At 32.1% G+C, this 19427-nt stretch overlaps 2 protein-coding genes across 6 annotated transcripts; one reads left to right on the top strand and one right to left on the bottom strand.

Moving 5' to 3' along the window:
* Nucleotides 1-1877: 1877 nt before the first annotated feature.
* Nucleotides 1878-10556, bottom strand: LOC125050455 (activin receptor type-1). Of its 4 annotated transcripts, none has more exons than XM_047650326.1 (12): nt 10444-10556; nt 9877-9991; nt 9739-9759; nt 9327-9512; nt 8628-8840; nt 8263-8360; nt 7443-7606; nt 6142-6327; nt 5387-5533; nt 4059-4240; nt 2983-3193; nt 1878-2273 (listed from the first exon to the last, which is right to left on the bottom strand). In XM_047650326.1, exons 1-12 carry the CDS (start codon nt 10502-10504, stop codon nt 2121-2123), a joined length of 1737 nt encoding a protein of 578 aa, XP_047506282.1. In that variant the 5' UTR covers nt 10505-10556; the 3' UTR covers nt 1878-2120. The 4 variants fall into 4 exon arrangements, with proteins under 4 accessions (XP_047506282.1, XP_047506283.1, XP_047506285.1 ...); XM_047650327.1 differs by having other exon boundaries at nt 9877-9988; nt 10444-10541; XM_047650329.1 differs by lacking the exon at nt 9739-9759.
* A 554-nt stretch (nt 10557-11110) lies between these two features.
* Nucleotides 11111-19389, top strand: LOC125050456. 2 transcript variants are annotated; one of them, XM_047650331.1, is made up of 7 exons: nt 11112-11381; nt 11618-11742; nt 12033-12117; nt 13554-13613; nt 17120-17295; nt 18103-18206; nt 19072-19389. In XM_047650331.1, exons 1-7 carry the CDS (start codon nt 11300-11302, stop codon nt 19268-19270), a joined length of 831 nt encoding a protein of 276 aa, XP_047506287.1. In that variant the 5' UTR covers nt 11112-11299; the 3' UTR covers nt 19271-19389. The 2 variants fall into 2 exon arrangements, with proteins under 2 accessions (XP_047506288.1, XP_047506287.1); XM_047650332.1 differs by lacking the exon at nt 13554-13613 and having other exon boundaries at nt 11111-11381.
* The last annotated feature ends 38 nt before the right edge of the window (nt 19390-19427 follow it).

Here is a 19427-nt window from a genome sequence, read left to right on the forward strand (position 1 = left end):
ACTAACATATTTTTTTTATATTCTGTAGGATCAGCTATTAAAATGTTATATTACAAAATGTTACACTATACAATGTGTATTTACATATGTAATGAATTTAAAATACTACTCGGCACTTTGATTTATTATCTAATGAATGGCCGTTTTAAACCCTTAACCCATCTCTTAATTAAAACTTTTCAAAATTAAAACCATAATTCAAACTAAATCAGGATTATCTTCCTTTAACTAAAGATTCTTTGTCAAATTGTGTTAAATGTGATGTAAATAGATTTGAGTGCTTTTGTTAAAACTACGCAATTTACACGAGTGTACAATTTCCACAAATAAACTCTTTTAATTTTTTTTTCTAAGTTGATATACTCTTTTCTTGAAGGACCCTAAGTCGAATTGATTTGGAATAACTTCAGTGAGTAGCTGGATCCACATAGTAGTGATACATGGCAAAAAAAGTTGCGTCAATTCAAAATATTATACTCGTATTATATGCGTTTTAATTCTATATATAATTATTAACAAACCGGTAAAGTTAATAGTGCTGGTAAAATGATATATTGTTCCGCGCCTTGTTGATAACAAATTGTAAGGGTATTTTTTGATCAACCTGGTTATTGCTTGGGTCCATAAATGTACGATTCATAGATATTACATGTATACGATATTAACAGTTTTTGTCTCTGTTTGATTAGTGTTTTCGTTGTTTTAGTATGGATTGAGATTTTTTCTCTTTAGTTTGTAAGAAATTAAAAGTAATTTGTACTGCGGTGTAGCCTTTCACCACCCCTTAGTGGTTTTTTGGTGTTTTTGTACTTTATAATGTTTAATCAACAATAATAAATAAAAAAACTCAATAGTAAAAGCGTCGATCGTGAAGTCGGGATCTTCATGTTTAACCCGTTAACGATAAAGGTACAAAAATAATATGTAATATTCATGTTAAATTTGTATTTTCTATTAGAAATAAATAGATTTTGTACCGCAACGTGAAACATTACGAATTGTGAGAACTGCATCGAAATTGCATACAAAATTCGTTATCGATACCGCTATTCATCGTCGGTGGATCAAATAAAATTAATGTATTTTTTTTTATCTAAAGTAAGTTAAATTTGAAGTAAATTTACATTAGGTAGAATTTATACATAGATTAATTTTGAACGCTGATTATCTTAATGAAATATTTATTTTGAATATTTCATAATAAAAGTTGAAGAATTGTTATGAGATCAGATAAACAAAATTTTTATTATAAATGCAATTTAAATAAATCTCCAGTAAAACGCGAATATACTGTTTTTAATGCTTTCTAATTACGTAAATAGAAGTTTAAATATTTAACTCGCGTAAGACAATTTGACAATACTCAAAACCAGTTTACGTATAAGAGATAGGTTTTTATGACTTAAATATATGAGCTATGAAGGCGGCTTATTACATTAGTTTATTTTGTATTCGCTTCTCAGTCACTTAAAACTATAGTCTTTGACAGGCCTTTTTATGGTCAATTTAAGGTCAAAAAACGTACATTTTGCTATCGTCGCACTTTTAGAATTTACTTTTGATATCATAACGTAAAAAAACAGATGGCACCACCGTCATCATCCTAAATCATGACGTTTTTTTTACATTTACGTCTAAGGGAGCGTTCAAATATTACGTAACGAATTTGGGGGAAGGGGGGGGTTTCTTTTTGTAAAACGTTACGATGCGGGGCGGGGATTGAATTACGCGTTATTGTTAATATTATTTTCGACTTTCCAGTACTTTACACCATTTAATGGTAACTTTTAGGTTTAAAGAGTCACTAGGTGATCACGAAACGTTTAACTATACTTGGGTACAGAATAACTTTACGGCGCGTTACATGGGGGGGGGGGGGGGGAGTCAATAATCTCCAAAAATTGCGTGACGTAATACTTGAACGCTCCCTAAATAATATTAGGGTAAGTCAATCGAACATTCACATTTGACATTTCCTTACTAAATACACAAAACCCTTAAGGAACACTCAACAGTAATGCCATCTAGTGAGCAAAACCAAAGTTATAACATGTTTTCTTCCATTTAGAGACCATTTTTATATTATGAGAAAATGTACAAAATAAAGCCAATTTTAATTCTTACACAGATACCTCATTATCTTCGTCCAAATGTATCGCGATGTCATTCGCCGCTAGCTTTAGTAGTGTCTTCTTTATTCTTAACGCCGGGAGTCGAACCGACGCATTCTGATGCCAACATTCCCGCATTATGGCCGCCATGAAGACCATTGTCTGAAATTAGTTAATTGAACATAGAGACTCACATTACCAGAGGGCTCGCAAGTGCGTTGCCGGCCTTCTAAGAATTGGCACGATCTTTTCTTTCTTTATGCTTTTACAATATCTATTTTATTCGATTTTCAATCTTTTAAATAAAATCTAGTTTATATGATTAAACATTTTCAATCGTTATTTTTTATATATTATTACTAGAATATATTATACAATTATTTCTTTTTCTCTCTTTATTATCTCTGTAAAGTCAGGTCTTGACCACAGTCAAAAATTTCCTATCTTTTTTGACAGGTTTAGAAATGTAATAGGATGAGGGTAGGAACAAAAGATCAGACACGTATTATTTTTTGGTTTAGTTTTATTTTGGTTGTGAAACAATCTGAAATGTTTTCTTTGTTTTAACTTTGGGAAATACCCTCAAATTAGATATTCATTTATTGAATAATAAATTAACTATTTATTTATGTGGTAAACATTATCACATATAATAGGTTTGGTGGGATAAACCAAAATCCTCCTGGTACCCACATTGATGTATTTAAGTTAATTATAAGATTTAGTTTAATATATTTTAATTATTGTATTTTGCTAGCTTACTTGTTTGTGGTCCCTTTTATAAATATCCTAATATGTTTTATTTTATGTTAAAAACCCATAACAGATATCAGTATGATAGTTTAAAATTTACCCAAAAAATAAAACTCACCGGATTACTATCCACAGGAGGTTCAGGCCTCGCTCCTTCCACACATACAATCTTCCTCATATCTTCGAAGCTGGGATCGTGTCCCACCAGCTCGTAAAATGGCGGCCGATGCTCTGCAGCTGGACACACCCGCCTCACCACCTCCCAAAGTACCAAGCCAAACGCGTATATATCGCATTTGCGGTAGCAATCAAAGCTTTGGAGGTTCATACTAAAATACAAATTGTACTTGAAGGATAAAGTATTCAGTTATTCAGGACTAAGGACCAGATTATAGCGATCTTGATATTAATTTTGAACCACGCGATCCCAAAACCCAATCTTGAGTTGGGATCGTACACCCTTAGCACAACACCATACGTAAAATCAAATCGTTGATTTTGTTAGGCTTAATTTTCCGTGTTTGAAACTAATCTTGTTGATATATTTTTGGTTTTTAATAAAACAATAGATACTAAACAATATTCCAATTTTAAAAACTGAACTCAATTATTATTATATTATTTATTGGATTTTTTTAAAAGAAATAATGGATTTTCTAACAAATATTCTTGATATGAATCCTATAAACGCTGGGTTTACAGGATGTAGCAGTGTGTGTAAGTTTATTACTCCGGATCCATTAAACAAATAATTTGTATTAAGAGAAAACATAATTCCAATGTATAGTAAGCCTTACAGATTACCAAAGAGTCAAAAACATGAGACTGATAAGCAAATATACATTATAGAAGAAAGTAACAGTGAGTGGTCAAGCCCCATGTTGATAGAAATCAGCTGGAATTACAAAAAGCAATGTTTTTTTTTTTTTTAGAAAATTCACACCAATTGACCAATGTACTTTATTTCTATAATAATACAATAAAATACAAGAAAATTCTACAATCTCTAGGCTATTTTTACAATATCTTAATATATATAAATTACGCGTCAAGTTGTTTGTCCGCTATGGACTCCTAAACTACTTAATCGATTTCAATCAAATTAATTTTTATGTAATTTATATACTCTTCCAGCAAACCCTTCAGTATTTTTTTTGGTGCCTGTACCTCTATATTATTATGAATGAAACTCACCTCTGATCCAGCATCTCAGGGCTCATATATCTCTTAGTTCCTTGGCGTGGATTGTGCATTAACCCTGCGGAGACATGATGCCTGGTGACTGCCAACCCTAGATCAGCGATACAACACTCCCCATTAACTTTAACTAAGATATTCTTGGATTTTATATCGCGGTGAGCAATCGCCGGTTTGCCCTGAAAAAAAAAAGCTATATTAATTACAATAGGTTACCGGCCGAATTAAACTTTTTACCCAAGAATTAAAGTTCATTATTAATTAATAATGTAATCATCTCAATAGAATAGAACTAGCTAGAGAAGAAAAATACGGAGGAGGCTTTTACCCTAAAGGGGCCATACAAAAACTAGACTACTAAAAAAGAAAAAGAAATCTAATTTAAATTTTTTTAAATTTATACTAACACAACTAAGGAATGTAAACAAACCAATTGTTTCATGCATTAATTAATAAAGCTTTAATAATAATAATCAGTAAACTCAAGGACAAGGTATAAATTAAAAATTCAGACTTAAAACTAAGCGCTAAGTACGACTTCCATATGTCAAAAACATACAGGATTTTGACATTCAGGCATTGATATATAAAAAACCCAAGATGCACAATCAACGTCTAAAAAACGTCCTCAAAAAATGAGCGCAACATTCTAAATTGTGCGCTCATTTCAAATAGTCTCGCGTCTAATAAGTGGATCGTTATTTGTGTTTTTTTTTATAAATAAATTTATGTACTTTTGAACTTTTTTGTGTATAGTTTTTGACAAATATATTTACGCTATATAAAGTGTAGGTCAGGAGGTAGCCAATTTAACATTTTTTTTTAATTTAAAGAAAAAACTTTTTAACCGGATTAAAGTTATGTATTATTATAAATTTCCAACTATTTAACATCCAACACCTTTTGTCTTTAGTCACCGTGACCACGCACGCTGTAAAGCACCCGAAAAGTCGGATAAATTTAAAATTATGTTAAATAGTTGTAAATAAAAAAGTCATGTTCGACTCCACTCAATACCTTGTTCTACCGACCACGGTCGGTCGTAAAATTTTATTGCTTTAAGTACGTATACACTGCGTTGTAATAACAACTTTAAGCAATTCGCCTAAGGTTGATTTTGCAATAATATATGCTTGTAACATATTATACTGTTATAGAAAGGGACAGAAATAGTGTTTCGGGACACTTTCGAGCGTTACTTTTATTCGAGACTGTGCATCTTGGGTTCTTTGTATATCAATGCATTCAGGTGAAAAATTTAAAGCTTAGTTCTAGACTCTGAATTTCACTGATGAATTTTCAATATTATGAAATCATATACAAACCTGTGTGCCGTGTATATCTGTATGTAGATGCAGTAAGCCATTAACAATGGACAAACAGATGACCATCATCTGATGTCGGGTTAGAGTTGTCCGACTCAAATGCTCATATAGTGAACCCAATGGATGGAAGTGAGTTATCAACCAGAGCTGGAAAAGAAATACAGCAATTTCAATGGAGAGTAGTATTGGCTAAACCAGGAGGTGTCACTTGAATCACAGCTGCACCAACGGACCTTTTTATGTCTAACTAGATGACCTCGTGAACTTTGTTTCACCAACATATATTTGTGTCAAAACTTTTAAAACAGACCAAAGAGGCCCTCATACAGCAGACTACATACTAATACTATGAAACACTTATTTTTGAAAAAATCTACAAATATTTAAATGACAACCAAGTGACAATTTTTAAGACGTCCAATTCCCCATCTAAGAACAATCTGTATTGGGAAATTCAATTGTCGTTTTTAGTATTTTTCTTTAATTATTTTTACGTTTCCCATCGTTTAAACCTTCCCTGATCTTCCACAAATATTTTAAGATCATAATTAGCCAAATCGGTCCAGCCGTTCTCGAGTTTTAGCGAGACTAACGAACAGCAATTCATTTATATATATATATATATATATATAGATAGATAGACAGATTACATTGCAACATGTCAGGCACAGAAGGCTGACCACCTTGTATATAAAATTGATTAAAGAAATGTAAGCAATTTAAGGACCATATAATATTTAATATAAAAAAGTTACCTGCGTGCAACTATTCCGGCTGGTCATATCACTTCCAACATAAGCGAGTATATTGTCATGTCGAAGCAGAACAGTGCTATATATCTCAGTCTCTCTCCTCCAGCTGGCCTCATCCCGGGAGAAGAAGATCTTAACAGCCACACTATCTGCGTACCACGAGCCACGCCATACTTCGCCATAGCGACCCTGGAATTATTTAAAAAAAATTATATTTACTTATTTAAAAAAATGATATAACACTTACTTAGATAGTAAAAAGAACTTTAGGTTTAAATCACAGATTCGGGAGCGTTCAAGTATTAGGTCACGCAATTTTTGGAGATTATTGACACCCCAATGTAACGCGCCGTAACGTTTTTCTGTACCCAAGTATAGTAAAGTCAAAGTCAAATCATTTATTTCAATTAGACCATCTAAAATGGCACTTTTGAACGTCAAAAAAAAATACAAAAAAGATTCTAGTTGCCCCTTCCAAAAGGTAGTTTCGAGTGGAAAAGAATGGGCAAGAAACTCCACACTTACTCTTTTAAAATAGGTTTACAATATTTTGTTACATTTCTTAAATAATTATATGTGAAGACAATGTACTCGTAGAATAAACTACTATACTAAAAAAGTTAGTATACATGTTAAAGAGTAATAAAAATATTAAAAAAACACAACAAAACAGTGTGTGAGATACAATAAAATAATTACATTTGTAGCATTATAAATTAAAAAAAAATAACAAAAATATGTTAAAGCAAAAAATCAGCAACCAATTTGATTTTGTCCAGGCTCTATGATTGTCCAATGGAGCAGGACCAGCATGTTTCCAAGCATTCTTATCTTGAATATAATCATCTAATTTGTAATATGCTTGTTTATTAAGTGAACTTTTAATAAAACATTTAAATTATCAGTTTTAAAATGTCACAAGGTATTTTATTGTCAAACGTTTCGTGACCACCTAGTGACTTTATACCTAAAAGTTACCATAACGTGGTGTAAAGTACTGGAAAGTCAAAAATAATATAAACAATAACGCGAAATTCAATCCCCGCCCCGCATCGTAACGTTTTACAAAAGGACCCCCCCCCCCAAATTCGTTACGTAATACTTGAACGCTCCCTTATAAATATGTGAATGTATTGAGAATAAGAGCTTAGGTTAAATAATATTTGATACTCAAAGTCGAAGGCAAAATAATAATTGTTACGGTTTGGAAAGCACATTGCATTCATAATAATGAAACCTACAGAAATGTACCTACACATCAAACTTCAGGACAATAATTACACTATTATCAAGATACCACATACCTTTCCTATCCTCTCGATTAACGTTACTTGCTTGGCCAGGGTCCTCTGCACCATCAAGGGCAGACCGGAGCCTGAACCACTGCTCATGGAAGTCTCTAAGTATTCCCGTAGCGTGGAGTCACCAGCTGCTACCGCTCTCACTGCATTGGTGGAACCCTCCATACCTTAAATGAATATCATGTGGATTATAATTTAGTTTGATACTTTAGGTAAAGTATATTATGTTACATACATTTTGGTGTACTAATGGTTACCTAACATACTTCCGAATGAACCAAATTAGATAAAACATTTTTTATATATTTATAAGATACAAAATCAAAGGTCCATATTCAAATTCATTGTCACCATCTTGTCTTTAGTGCTGTCAAATATGTCAAGTTTCATAGAGAAATAATGGTTTGACAGCTCCTGATATTTACTTTTGATTGACATTCTAGAATATTCCATGAAGACTATACAACAAAAACAAATATGTAGAATAGATTCCACAAATAAGTCTGTGTACATATTATACTAATTACATAGCAAGAATTTAATATCATTTCAACCAACGCGATTTAACTTTGTCACTGACCAGCACTCTACCTGACTGAATTCTATAAATTAACTTCTTTTATTATTATCATTCACCTCGGACTAAACTAGTCTTGAATTATGCATAAGCGAAGGCCACTGCTTTAGCTTACATATAATTTTTCTTTAGCAAATTCAACAATGAGAGAAAAATATTCAGCATTATGTGACCTTCCATTTAATTTGAGGTTCAAGCAATATATGGTGAATTATTTAAAAAAAATATATGCTATAACTGTAATACCTTCGTAAAATGCACTGGTGACCGGCATGTTGTAGGTGTTGTTTGAAAAGTAATTAAAATCTTTTCCTAGCTTCTGAGCTGCTTGAAGCACTCGTAATCTGAAATAAATTTCAAGCACTATATTAAAAATAATTCTTCAGTAATTAACATTTATATTATTCATTATTTTAATCATAACTGATTGTGTTGTAGACTGACTTGTGTTTTAGATCCTAATAATGGTGATTATTTACTTATTGCTTATTTTATGAATCCAAAATAATTATTGTTTCTCACAGAATTGAACTCCAGACAGCATCAGACCACTTATCTCGGGCAATGGATGACAATTAGCCTACATACAACTGTACTGAAAGCATAGTTACCTGTGTGTCCTCCTTAATACAAGTATAGCCATAACGGCTAAAACGCTGACAATAACCACAGAAGCCAACACACTGATCCATAGCTTCCAAGTATTTGTAGTTAGTGGTTCAATTGCAGTGTCAGCAGGTGACAGTTCAGGAAAGCTACCGTTATTGCACATGTCACCTTGGCAACAGGTAATATTTAGCTGCCCAGCATGACGTTTGCGAGGCCTGCAAATGTAACTTGTCATTCACGCACCGCAAAACAATGCAATACTGATTAAATTTATATGTCTACAAATGACATAGCCTGGCCTGAATTTATGTAATAGAAAAACTTGTGCGGATACTTATAGCGAAAACTTAAAAACAACTTTTTATGACACTGGCCAACTTATATACTAGGTACCAGCTCATTAAAGATAGAAACAACATTTGAAGACTTTTAACATATAATCCATATTGTTGTCTAATCACATCAGTTGATATAACAACTTTAATATTAAATTTGTTATAGAAAAAATTTGTTCAGCAAAGTTAAAAGTCAAAGCAACTTAGAGATCAGCTTTAAATGGTTTTTTGCTCAAAACAATTACTTTTTACTGGGATAAAGAAACCTATACATCAACAAACTTGAATTCTTTAGATGATATTACCTCTAGCCATAACAAAGTATACATTGTTTGATGATTTTTAAAACATGGACAGTATACGAACCCTTGTGAATGTTGATTTGTATGACAGGTGAATTGATAGTGATCTCGTCTTGTAGAACAGCCCCTACTATATCGGAGTTCACCATCAGATGCTCTGACAGTTGACTTGAAGCAATAAAGTGCAGATCCACATACTTGTTGTGTGGACTCATCACAGTCTGGTGATTCACATTGGTGGCATTTATACCTGTGGATATATTAACACATTATAGATATAATTATTAAACCTAGCAACCCTTAGGTGTCTTACCTAACAAACCACAGAAATTAATATTGTATGTGAAAGTAAACTGTGAGACCTTGGATATAAATTTTAAATGTGATGATGATGTTTCTTTTCAGAGTTGTGTTTAACATGATTAACATTTATTACTATACTATATCATAATAATAAGAAAGCTAAAATTACATACCTCTTCTGAAACTTTCTTCTCCTAAGCAGCAAGGGCATTAAGAAACATTACTTTTTGCTCATATTAACAAAATTTCCAAAAGTTTTAGACTAATAGAGTGATTAAACCCTTACATTTACAGAATATATTTTTTTTTACCTTGGGTGGTGCACCATCTTTTTATCGAGTGTGTCATCAAGCAGGAGATTGTCTGCTTGGGTTTGTATGTTCGTAAGGCCGTCATCCTCAAAATTATCCAAACCTGTGAGGCCTGCTGCAAAGAATTTCAAATTAAAAGCATTTGGCAATTGTAGCAAACATACATAGGATATGAATACATTTAAGTTTCTATATCATATCGTCAAAATGTCCCATTTCAATATTTTTATCGACAGATTACTGTAGACAATTAATTGTTCATTTTAATGATACGATAACATTCAAAATTTTCTTTAAAAATATTCGTACTTCCTCAAAGCATTTTTAAAATGAATTCAATTAAATACCGCAAATTTTATGGGATGGATGTAGGTCTCAGTTAGAAGTTTAAGAAAAAATATTAGAACGACGTAATGAAAAACAATAATAAAACATGCTGGAGGACGCGGATGTTCCCAATTCCCATTTCCCACGAATTTCGAGGCAATAGAAGCACAAAATTTCCACGCGCATTTGAAGTTGTTTTTGGAAAAATAAATGACACATTTCATAAATAAAATAGCTCACCATAACCAGCACTTATAAATAAAAATGTGTATAAATATGCTACAATGACAACGTCCGCCATTCTTTACTCATCATAACAAAGCTCTGAAGTAATCAAATCAACCTCTTATTATTATGATTAATTACAAAAAATCAAAATCGTAATAAAAACAAAATTAGTATATTTATTTAACAAAATTTTATTTTATAAGTGAATCATTTATGAAAAAAAATAAAAATTACGCCATTAATATTTTAAAAGGAAGCGGAAGTTGCAAAACATCCAGACATCGGTTTAAAAATTACATAGATATTTAAAGGCTTGCGATATTTTATTGTTATAATAAACTCTTCAAAAGTAACAATTTATTGTAAAATATAAATAATATAAAATGATTATTTATTTTATATTAATATCATTTTGCCCTTTTTATTTTCAACATAATTTTTTTTTTTTAAATAAGGCTTTGAATTGATTATCTGACTTAAATTGATTATCTAACTTACATTGATGAACGTTCGAAACGTATTAAAATTATAATATTGACTCTCTAATCTACTCCTTTTTTTATATTATTTCAATAGTCTCTCTACTCCTTCCTTCGAGAATAAGATTTCTATATAATATTATTCTAAATCCAAATCCCAATACTCTGGAGTGCTCAATTAGCTATGGTCTATAGTAGTCTATACCCTATGACTCGATTCAAAAATGTCGGTTGCTTTTAGTAAAGTTGTTTTAAAGTTCAGTTGTTATATATTTTAAAAGTTTTGTTACTTGATTATTAAAATAAGATCGATACCGTCTGACTTTGTTCATCGGTCGCCCTGTTGCCTTACCAGTTTTAAATTCGGAATAGACAGAACTTTAATAAATATGCCCAGAACGAAGCGACCGGTGAAGAAACAGAAGGAAAATGTCGATAGTGATGATACTCTCAAGAGATTAAAAAAACTATGTAATATTATTATACACATTTCTATTAGTTGATAATTTGAGTGTTTTGATGATATTTCAGTGGTATTATATAGCAATTACCATACATGGTGTGTGGATGATACCACTGGTACATATTTGCAATTCAGTGCCTTATTGGCGATATCCATATAAAAACGGAAAATCTTTAAACCAATATATAAACATGTGCTTTTAGAGGGATTACTAATAAGTAATAACTAATACCTATGTTTACAGCGAATGATCTACAGATGAAAGTAGATTCGCAAGCTCAAATGCAAATTGCAAGTGTGGAGATTGCTTTCAAGATATTATTGGACTCAATAACTAAAACTAACTTGCAAAAGACTGTGGGTCAATTGGTTAGTATTTTAATATAAGAATAATTAATTAAGTAATAATTGAGATTTGAGATGCATGTTTGTTTGTTGTAACATGAAATTGAAACCTTTTTACAGAACAAATACTTTATAGTGTCCCACAGATAATTTGTAATTCAAAAGCTGTTATTAGGCTTTCCTCCTACAAAAAATACCTTTCTGAATTTTTTTCTACCATGAAAATGTTACTTTTAACGGCCATGTTAAATTTCCAATCAATCAAGTTATGATCTCATCTTTGTCTATGTTGATATGAATGAAACCTTTTTTAGAAAAATGAACTCCTTCTCAAGGAGCCCACAAACACCCGACCATCAAGAGTGACTGCATCGAGCCGTGCTGTATCAAATGATGATGGTATGGATATTCATTCAATATTAAAACACACTTAGCAATTTCATATGCATTTGTTCATTTTATACCTACAACGCTTTATTTGTGTAAGATGCAAAGTCGAGACATTCAAATTTTATTTTATGAATGTGTATAACGTTGTTAAGCCTTATTCAGGTTCATGATCAGTCGTGTTTTCCTTAGCACTTTTTAAGTATCAAGCTAAATATTTGCCTAGAACTTTTATATATTATTATACAGATGATAATAACTTATATAAGTTTAAATTCTTAGAAAGTAATTCTTAAGTAGTATTTGTAGATTAAGATTTTTGTCTATAACTAATCATTAAATATACCTTAAATTAATCTTGTAGTGTAGTCATTTGGGAGCATTCAAGTATTACGTCACGCAATTTTTGGAGTTTATTGCCCCCCCCCCCCCCATTTAACGCGCCGTAACGTTTTTCTGTACCCAAGTATAGTAAAACATTTCGTGACCACCTAGTGACTCTTTATACCTAAAAGTTACCATTAAAGTGTAAAAGTACTGGAAAGTTGAAAATAATATTAACAATAACGGCTTAATTTAATCCCCGCCCCGCATCGTATCGTAACGTTGTACAAAAGAACCCCCCTCCCCCCAAAATTCGTTACGTAATACTTGAACGCTCCCTTTCTAGTATGTACATCTTTCATTTGTCCACTAATCTAGTATAACTTTTAGTTTTTTCTATAGTCTTTTGTTCCAATTATTTTATTTCAAATTCTGTTACACTTTTCTCAATTAATACTACATATACATTCTGATTAAATGTTACAGCAATACTATCATATAAATCGAAATAAGGTCTTGGCAATAATTTGACACTTAAGATACTAAAGAACAGAGTATAATAATGTATAATATGGATATAATTATTTTCTAAATCACAATTAAATACTGTTAATGCTATCCATACATTGTATTTTCATGCCTATATTTTTGAACTGTACTGGTTTTCAAATTTTATTTTATGAATGTGTATAACGTTGTTGAGCCTTATACAGGTTCATGATCAGTAGTTTTTTTCCTTAGTATCACACTAACTATTTGCCAAGAATTTTTATATACTATCCAGTATATTGTTCAAATATTACAGGCATTATATGTAATGTCATTAAGAAATCTTCCAATGCATAAGGCTGATTTTAGTATCTCTCTAATCGTCAGCACTGTTGGGTCAAGGTATAACATTGTCCTACAGCCGTTTAAGACGCTGTAATGTGAGTGCAGACGATCACTGACTCTGTAAAAGCTACTTAGTATGCTGGTGGGGTAATAGCGTGATCCTAAAATCAACCAGTCCTGAATGTTTAAATTTAAATAATTTATTATTCGCTATTTAGGATGATTCTTAATAATTTTGCCATGCACTACTTAACATCATTCCATTAATTTCCACTAACGCTTTGGGTCAGGCTACCTCACCGAGAACTCATCCCAGGGCTCCGGGGATTTTCGTGCTAAGAAAACATTCAGTAAGTTCATTTTTTATTTCACTCAAGTCTGCAACTATGCTTTATTGGTTTTAACTGCAAGAATATTGAGGTTTAAGGTTGAGGGTTCTTTATATTAGCTTTGGTTTCTACGTTAAAAATCACGATATAAAATTGAAACATTTTTCGTTACTCATTCGTTTCGTTCTGTCATATTGTGCCTATACTTTAATGAAAATATACAAATGGTTTAGTTGATGCGGTACGGCTGATTTCTTTATAAGTAAATAAATCGTTTATTTGTATAAAAGTGCGTGTGCGGGCGTACAAAGTACACATGTTCACATTTGTATAAATATAAACAAACTAATTTTGAAGTCTTGTTCATTTTAAACAAAATAAATCTAAAACTTTAGATTTCCGAGACTTACGTCATTAAAATATTAAAAGTTGCGAAAATGAATACAATTTATAAATTTATTTCTTCGATAATAAAAACACGTGGCATTTTAATTTACAATTCGTCATTTGAGATTCCAATAATTTTTTTTGCATAAAATATAAAATACGAATATTTCATGAATTCTCTTTACGAGATTTTAATTTTAAAAATAAAATTTCTATAAGATAATTCGCCCTTCTCACTCTCTCTCAATCGGCCTCAATCGCTCTCTCCCTTTTCTTCGATAAAAACGCTACACATCTTCGTGACGCTAATATTATTATATATATGTAGTACAATTGACATAATTAAGTAAAAAGGAGAGCAACTGGCGGCCTTATCGCTTTCGAGCGATCTCTTCCAGGCAACTGTGAGAAAAGAAAAAAAAAAAAGGGTGCGTGTACTTATGTACGCGCGTAAGAAGTTATACTTCTTTGGCATTATTAAAAATAGTTTTTGATTGCATGCAAATAATTAATTACAATTAAATAATCAAAGACTGGAAACGGAGTCATTAAAGTCAATAAAGTTCAGTTTACATTTGAAAAATTAATTAAATAAATATTTATTATTATTCTCTTACATTAAACAAATAAAACACTATTTATCTTTAAAACATTTTTATTTCATTATACTATTTATTTTTAAGTGACTGCCTTCATCAGAATTTCGGTTTGTAATTTTAAATTAATCATTACTTGGTTGTGCATCTACGAGGCTTCTCCAAAACTAAAACTACTACTTGCTTTCTGCAACAAATAAGAGAATATTAATTTAAGCTCTGTCCATGCAAAACTTAAATTTTTTTATAATTCATATTATAAATTTTTTAACACATTTATATTAATATAATTATATAAATGTGTTAATAATATAATTTGTAGAACATGCTACAGACCTGGATAGCAACTTTCTTTTATTCTATTTAGAGATAGAGATAATTTAAATATAATACCGGTGTCTTCCTTGTAGGTTTCTTTGGAGTTGTTTGGGGATTCTTGTTGTTCAGTTCGACATGATTTTCTTTAACCTTTCTTTAATCCTACAAAATAATGAAATTGTTAAGTTATGTTGTCACTGTTGTGCACACCTTTGTTTGGCTTTTTTAGTATTCAAGTTATGTCAAAACTGATTTATTACCTTGTCATTGTTGGCTTTTGGGATATCAATTGTTTCCAAAATGATTTTATTTGTAATATCCTGAAATATATAAATAACATCTATTAATTTAAGTATCATGGTGGGTGGTTCGCACTCAGGTATTAAGGTGTATTATACCCACTGTCCATTATAAGTGGGAATGGGCTCACTTCTGGCTGGACAGAGTTTCGGTACTACAAGTGCAACATGGATGTTTTGAGGTATTACAATATCTCTAACTACCTGTAGGGGAATAAAGTACTGTTGTGAGCATATGCCTATGCTTGAAAGGTTGAACCTTGAACATCACCATACATCATATTTATAATTAACATTCCTACCTCGACACCATCACAATCAAATTCATTGAAATCTACTTCAAACCGTTGCGGTATCATCTCTGCCATATCCATTGTGTCTCGAGAAGGTGATGGTGGCTTTGTTCCACCTCCAGTTTTAGATGTTTCACGGCGATAAGATGACAACTCTTTTTTTGTATTCAATTTAGTGCACTTCCACTGATTCATCAATTGTTTTTTGTCTCTTGTCCTTATATTTGCTAGATTAAATCTGAAAAATTACATGTTTTGATTAAATAATGTGGTCATTTTTTTGAGATGCAGGTACTTATTAAAATGTTTACTTCTCTGTTATATCGCTCCAAGCCTTCATTTTCTCCTTATTAGTATTCGTGCTTAAATCTTTGTTCTCAATTATTGATATATAGAATATTTCTAAAACGTTGCTGTAACAAACGCAATAAACATAAGCAATGAATAATGGTTCATGTTTCAGTTTTAATCAACAATAATACTCGATAATACCTACGGATAGTTAACCTCAATTGTATTGAAGCACTCAGGAAGGTTGGCACAGTTTTTTCACAAATATTTTATCATATTAATTAGTTTTGATTTAGATATTAAATTTAAATCACTTCTGCTTATAATTCAGACGCACATATAAAATTCGCACTTGTATAATGAAAATAACTAGATACATAGATAATCTTTTATTTTAAACAATAATTCAAACTCCTATATTTGTTTAAAAGGTAAATGTCAATGTCAGATGTCAATTGTCATGGATATTCAAAATTCTTGTTAAGCTGCTAAGCTAAGAAATAGAATATGCGTGAAGTTAGCTTATATTCTATTTCTTTTGTAGATTGCGCACGCTATAATCACACTCCGAATTTTGTGTCATAGGTGCGCGCGCATCGTAAAATTTCACTCTCATCAAATTTTCATAACGCGCCTAAAGAAGTATAACTTCAAAAAGTATTAAATTACATAAGGTAGGCAAGAAGTGCAAAAATACATGTATTAAATATAGTTGTTGAGAAAAAGAAACTAAACATTAACAAAAAAACAAACTAATAAAGGACACATGAAAAAAAATTAATATCTAATAATAAAAAGTGCACATGAATCATTATAATTTAATTTAAGATCATATGTTTTATGAAATGGTTAGATCTTTTACTGCTGTAACATGCTGCTAATGTAACAGGAAACAATATCAAATTTAAATTAAAAAATTACTTTATAAGTCAAACAATTACAAATTATGCATAACTAAAAGTAGGACGTCGTCATTTAGTTCATGTTCGAATATGTATGTAAATTCGAATACACATTACACATCCTGTATTCGAATGAGAATTTCTCGTCAAGAACAGGTTTCTTGCATCGGCTGTGGAGCGTCATTGTTTCAATTGGTATATGTTGTTCGTGCAATTTTTATGGTTTATTGGTGGGGGTGTTATATTGTATAGTATGTCACTGGCCTGAGTGTGTAATAGGTTAATTATTTAAATATTTTCGACGACCTGGTGGACGGAAAAACTGTGTCCAGTTTGTGTTTCCACCACGCCAACTTCTTTCTATTTAGGATCATGTATAGAATAAATAAATAAATAAAAATAAATGTCAAGTGTACGTTCTGTATCTATTATTATTTACAGTAACACCTTCAGCAACTCGTTCCACAAGGCGTTCTCGGTCAGCTGACGCCTCTGCCCGTTCAGTTGCAAAGCCCTCAGCACGTGCCACAACGCAACGGCGGCGTAGCAAAAGCGTGTACCGCACGCCGGCCTTGAATAGGAATGCTGCAGTTAATTATCCTGTTATAACTCCTAAGGTATGTCACAAAAATTATTTATTAAAATTAATTATTTATTTTCTAGGCAGACTACAATTCAGACATACCTCTCTTTATTATATAGGTACTTTATACAATCTCGCCCGCAATGATTGTCTATGAAGGTCCTAATATTTTGACGCCGTTATTTTAATTATAGGCTCCCGACGTACTTTTTTATTTTTATTTTTGACTTAATTTCTCACTCACTGATACCACCACAATTTAGAATGGCGAAATTAGTTTCATTTATGGTTAAATTAATCACGAATTTACTTACTATTTAGGGATTAACTAAAACCGGGTTTCCACCGCGAAAGGGTAATGAGCGGGAAATGGTTAGGCGGGACGGACGCCTTTTAAATGAAATAGGTTTACATTTCCACCAACAAAGAGATTTGTCTGTTGATTTCCACTGCTAAAGGTAAATGAGAGAGAGGAATCAGCAGAGCGAGCTGAACAGAAAATGAGAAATGGTAAATGAACAATCAGTTTACACAGAGAGCGAGTTCAGTTGGAGTTTTGAACTGGTTGCGTGCGGTAGTGTTTTGTTGCGAATTTGCGATGTTGTCGAGTGACACGGGATCAAGTGAAGACAGTGATTAGGTATACAGAAAGAAAAAGTACATATTATTGTGTCTTAAGCATAGAAAAAAACGTGCAAGACGGAGATTGTGGTTATCTGGCTTTACGAGTTTCTAGCGTGTACTGATAACTATCTACCAGACCGCGTTTGTTTTGTGAAAGAATTTCTACCTTGTCATAATTCAACGACTTAATACTCCTGTTTAATTTTAATCTTTCCAGGTGACGCCTCACGCACCGTTAACATTATTACGTCAGCCGAGGCAAGGAGAGATGGTACTCTCGATGTCTGGGTCACCTGTTATGGTGCCCAGCTGTTCTTATGCGTAAGTAATATTTCTGTTTTAAAGTTAGATACCGATATAAAAATATTGTTACGAAGACGGGTCACCTGCAATGATTTTAGATTTTTCCACTAGTTAGAGACGTTTTCAGCAGGCTGAAATGTGATTTCTGACCGTTTTAGGAGAGGTTCGATCACATATTAGAAAATTGAAATTTACAGAATGTTACCCTAGTTTTCAGTAGGCTGAATCATTTTTTCAGGCCGTTTCAGAACAAGTGTAGTCGAGTGGTACACTTTTCAGGAAACCCGTTTTCAGGCCTGGTTTTACCCCTTTGATGAAGGAATATTCTAGAACGAATTTCCTAGGTGTGGGACAAGGACGGTATGATACGCGAGAGAGAGGGAAGATCGGAACCTTCTCGAAGCTAGACCAAGCACACTAGAACACCGTACGACAAGGACGGAGCAATGTGCGAAAGAGATAGCGAGTACGCACGTTCTAGAATTGTGCGATAGCTACTCAGTAGCGCTCCCGCCTAGAGAGTTCTCGAAAATCGTTCCCAGGCATATATAAGCGAGCCGAAACGCTACCAAAAGAATGTACCACTGTACTACCGAAAGAGAATGTATTTTAATCTATATAACATATAAAATAATACCCACCTAATAACCTTACACAAATCACTATTTTTCTTGAAGAAAATGAAGTCCATTGTGTAATTTGACTGAAACCTCTACAGCTGTTTTAGCGTGGAACTCACAGTACACAGAACTTGCATTATTTAATTAAGATGTATTTGAATTAATGTTTATTATAGTAAGTTCATGTGTTAATTTAATTTTGTTAAATAGGTGACTGGTAACAATTCTTATAGCAAATGTACATGAAAAATGTTCTATTTCAGAATGCAACCTGATGAAAAAGCAAATTGCAACATTCTACTACGAGATGGTACAATGCTTTCCCTACAACCAAAGCAGCTCCGACAGTCACAGGCGTACATCCCATTCTCTCTCATGGATGATAATGTCCTGCATCAGCTCAAGACACTCAAGGATAACCTGGATAAGGTTGTTCAACTCGGAGAAAAAGCCATGAAGTGAAATAGTGATAGTGTTAGTGTGATTATAGTGACCGTTACAAAGATATATCAAAGTCAGTAAGCCTTTAAGAAATTTGATTATTGAATTAATTTTATAAACTACTTATTTTATATTAATATGACAACATAAAGATTGTGACTTGTTTATGTGAAAGGAA

The sequence above is a fragment of the Pieris napi genome, chromosome 6, assembly GCF_905475465.1.
Source record: "Pieris napi chromosome 6, ilPieNapi1.2, whole genome shotgun sequence".
Taxonomy (NCBI): domain Eukaryota; kingdom Metazoa; phylum Arthropoda; class Insecta; order Lepidoptera; family Pieridae; genus Pieris; species Pieris napi.

Coding starts and splice junctions, on each gene's coding strand:
- LOC125050455 (XM_047650326.1), bottom strand. CDS start 10,504: ATGGCGGACGTTGTCATTGTAGCATATTTATACACATTTTTATTTATA. Junction 6,328..7,442: donor TAATCGAGAGGATAGGAAAG/GTATGTGGTATC, acceptor AAATAATTCCAG/GGTCGCTATGGCGAAGTATG. Junction 2,274..2,982: donor CTCCTGTGGATAGTAATCCG/GTGAGTTTTATT, acceptor AACTAATTTCAG/ACAATGGTCTTCATGGCGGC.
- LOC125050456 (XM_047650331.1), top strand. CDS start 11,300: ATGCCCAGAACGAAGCGACCGGTGAAGAAACAGAAGGAAAATGTCGAT. Junction 12,118..13,553: donor TGCTGTATCAAATGATGATG/GTATGGATATTC, acceptor GCTTTGGGTCAG/GCTACCTCACCGAGAACTCA. Junction 17,296..18,102: donor ATCCTGTTATAACTCCTAAG/GTATGTCACAAA, acceptor TAATCTTTCCAG/GTGACGCCTCACGCACCGTT.